Raw genomic sequence first — 2281 nt, 5'->3', positions numbered from 1 at the left:
TGGGGGGCTGGAGCCCCCCAGCTCTGAGCCCCAGCCTCCTCCTGGCCCCCCATTGTGGCCATTCCGCTGCTCTGGCCAAAAGAGGGATCCCCCCTTCCTACCCACCCCTGCTGGGTCGGGACCCCCACCTGCCCCTGGTCCTTGCAGGTGACACGGGAGGTGGGAACTCCTTCAGCTCATCCAGCACAGAGGAGGATGAGGAGGAGCCGGGCTCTGCACACAGCAGCCACGATGCTGGGCAGGTGGGAGGGAGGCTGGGGGGCTGTAGGGGTTGGGGGGGCTGTAAGGGGTGTTGGAGGGGAGGTGTATGGGGCTTTATAGGGCTGTAGGGTCTTGAGGGGGCTCCACGGGGTTGAGGGGCTCTCTAGGATTGGGTGGGTTGGAGGAGCTGTATGAGTTTGGGGGGCTGGAGGGGGTCTGTATAAGGGTGGAAGGGGGGGCTGTATGGGGTTTTTGGGGGCTGGGGAGACTGAGCAAAGCCAGCACAGCATGGCCTGTACCCCAAGCACCAGACACTGCTGGGAGCTGGGTGCCCTCAGTGGGGCTGGGGGCCCGAGGAGGGGGGCTGACCCCTCTTTGCATTTCCAGAGACCAGAGACCCCCCCGAGAGACCAGCCCCCCCCAGCCCCGGTGTTCCCACAGAACGGCCACACCCTCCCGAGCCTGCTGAGCACCAGCTCTTCCGTGTCCAGCCTCAGCTCCTCCACGGTGCGTGACTGGGCCGGGGTGGGGTGGGTGGGGGGCACCTCCCCAGCCCCCCTGGTGTCACCTCCCCACCCCACCCTGGCCGTGTCACCCCCTGCAGCTGAGCGGGAGCCTGATGAGCCTGTACAGCGAGGGGGAGCTGGGCAGGGGGGCCGTGCGGGGCTGTGTCCAGTTCTCCCTGCGCTACGACCCAGCCAAGAAGGAGCTGCAGGTGCACGTCGTGCGCTGCCGGGAGCTGGCCGAAGCCAAGAAGCAGCGCTCGGATCCGTGAGTGCCCCAGCCCCCGGTGGCACTGCCCAGGGGATGCCCACCCTGCCCCCACTGCAGCCACCTCGTTCTTTGGCCCCAGGTACATCAAGACCTACCTGCTGCCGGACAAGTCCAACCGCAGCAAGCGCAAGACCGCGGTGAGGAAGAGGAGCTTGGATCCCGTCTTCAACGAGACCCTCAAGGTCTCTAGCCATGCTTAGGGGTGGATTTGGAGGGTCCCCGTGGTTCAGATCGGGTGGCTGGGGGTGGATAATCTCAGCCTGTGTCCCCTCCCCACCAGTACAAGCTGGAGAAGAGGGACCTGCAGAGCCGGACCCTGAACCTCTCGGTGTGGCACCATGACAGCCTGGGCAGGAACCTGTTCCTGGGGGAGGTGGAGGTCGCGCTGGGCACCTGGGACTGGGCCAACACCCGCCCCGAGTGGTTCAGTCTCCAGCCACGGGTGAGCTCCCTGCCTCCCCAGCCCCCTGTTCATGCACTGCCCCCGTAACGTCCCCATGCCCCACAGATGCCCATCCCCTCAGATGGCCTTGCCAGCCGGGGCAACCTCAACCTGGCGCTGAAGTTCATCCCTGCCGGCTCGGAAGGTGAGAGGGGCCTGTGGGCAGCTGGGGGAGTCTGGCATGCAGGGCGGCCCTGACCCCTCTGGCCCGCAGGAGCGGGGATGCCACCCACGGGCGAGCTGCACATCTGGGTGAAGGATGCTCAGAGCCTCATCCCACTGCAGAGCGGCACTGTGGATGCCTTCGTGCAGTGGTAAGGGGGGGTGACACCCCGGGGCCACCCAGAGGGGCTGCTGGGGGGCCCCACCTCACCGCGGTGTCACCCCCGCTACGTGCTGCCGGATGACAGCAAGGCGAGCCGGCAGAAGACACGGGTGGGGAAGCGGGGGCTGAACACCCTCTTCAACCACACCATGGTGTACGACGGCTTCCAGGCCAAGGACTTGGCCGAGGCGTGTGCCGAGTTCACCCTCTGGCACCACGAAGCCTTCTCCAAGCGCCAGCTGGGCGGCATCCGGCTCAGCCTGGGCACCGGTGAGGAGGAGGGACCCCCAGCTGCTCGGGGTGTGCCCTGGGTGTCCCCGGTGTCACAGCTCGGGGGTGACGGGGTGCTCTCTCTGCAGGGAGCAGCTACGGGCTGCCCGTGGGCTGGATGGACTCGACGGCAGAGGAGCAGGGGGTGTGGAAGCGGCTGCTGCAGCAGCCCGGGCACTGGGTGGAAGCGCTGCTGCCCCTGCGGACCAACCTGGTCCCCCGGGCGTAGCCCCAGCCCCCCAAGGACCGGCTGGGGGCCAGCGGGCCGT

At 67.7% G+C, this 2281-nt stretch overlaps 1 protein-coding gene across 1 annotated transcript in view; it reads left to right on the top strand.

Moving 5' to 3' along the window:
- The window catches only part of SYTL1 (synaptotagmin like 1), an 11764-nt gene that overhangs the window by 8659 nt on the left and 824 nt on the right, over positions 1–2281 (top strand). The window contains exons 7-15 of the mRNA XM_017736088.1: positions 3–242; positions 589–708; positions 806–972; positions 1055–1157; positions 1256–1417; positions 1484–1562; positions 1632–1730; positions 1806–2012; positions 2102–2266. Coding sequence (XP_017591577.1) covers positions 3–242; positions 589–708; positions 806–972; positions 1055–1157; positions 1256–1417; positions 1484–1562; positions 1632–1730; positions 1806–2012; positions 2102–2241 — 1317 coding nt within the window. The 3' untranslated portion in view covers positions 2242–2266. The remainder of the gene's footprint in view (positions 1–2; positions 243–588; positions 709–805; positions 973–1054; positions 1158–1255; positions 1418–1483; positions 1563–1631; positions 1731–1805; positions 2013–2101; positions 2267–2281) is intronic.

This window comes from Corvus brachyrhynchos, unplaced genomic scaffold (assembly GCF_000691975.1).
Source record: "Corvus brachyrhynchos isolate BGI_N302 unplaced genomic scaffold, ASM69197v1 scaffold65, whole genome shotgun sequence".
Taxonomy (NCBI): Eukaryota; Metazoa; Chordata; class Aves; order Passeriformes; family Corvidae; genus Corvus; species Corvus brachyrhynchos.
The sequence above is the reverse complement of the archived record's forward strand: the minus strand, read 5'-3'. Positions and strand labels throughout refer to the sequence as shown.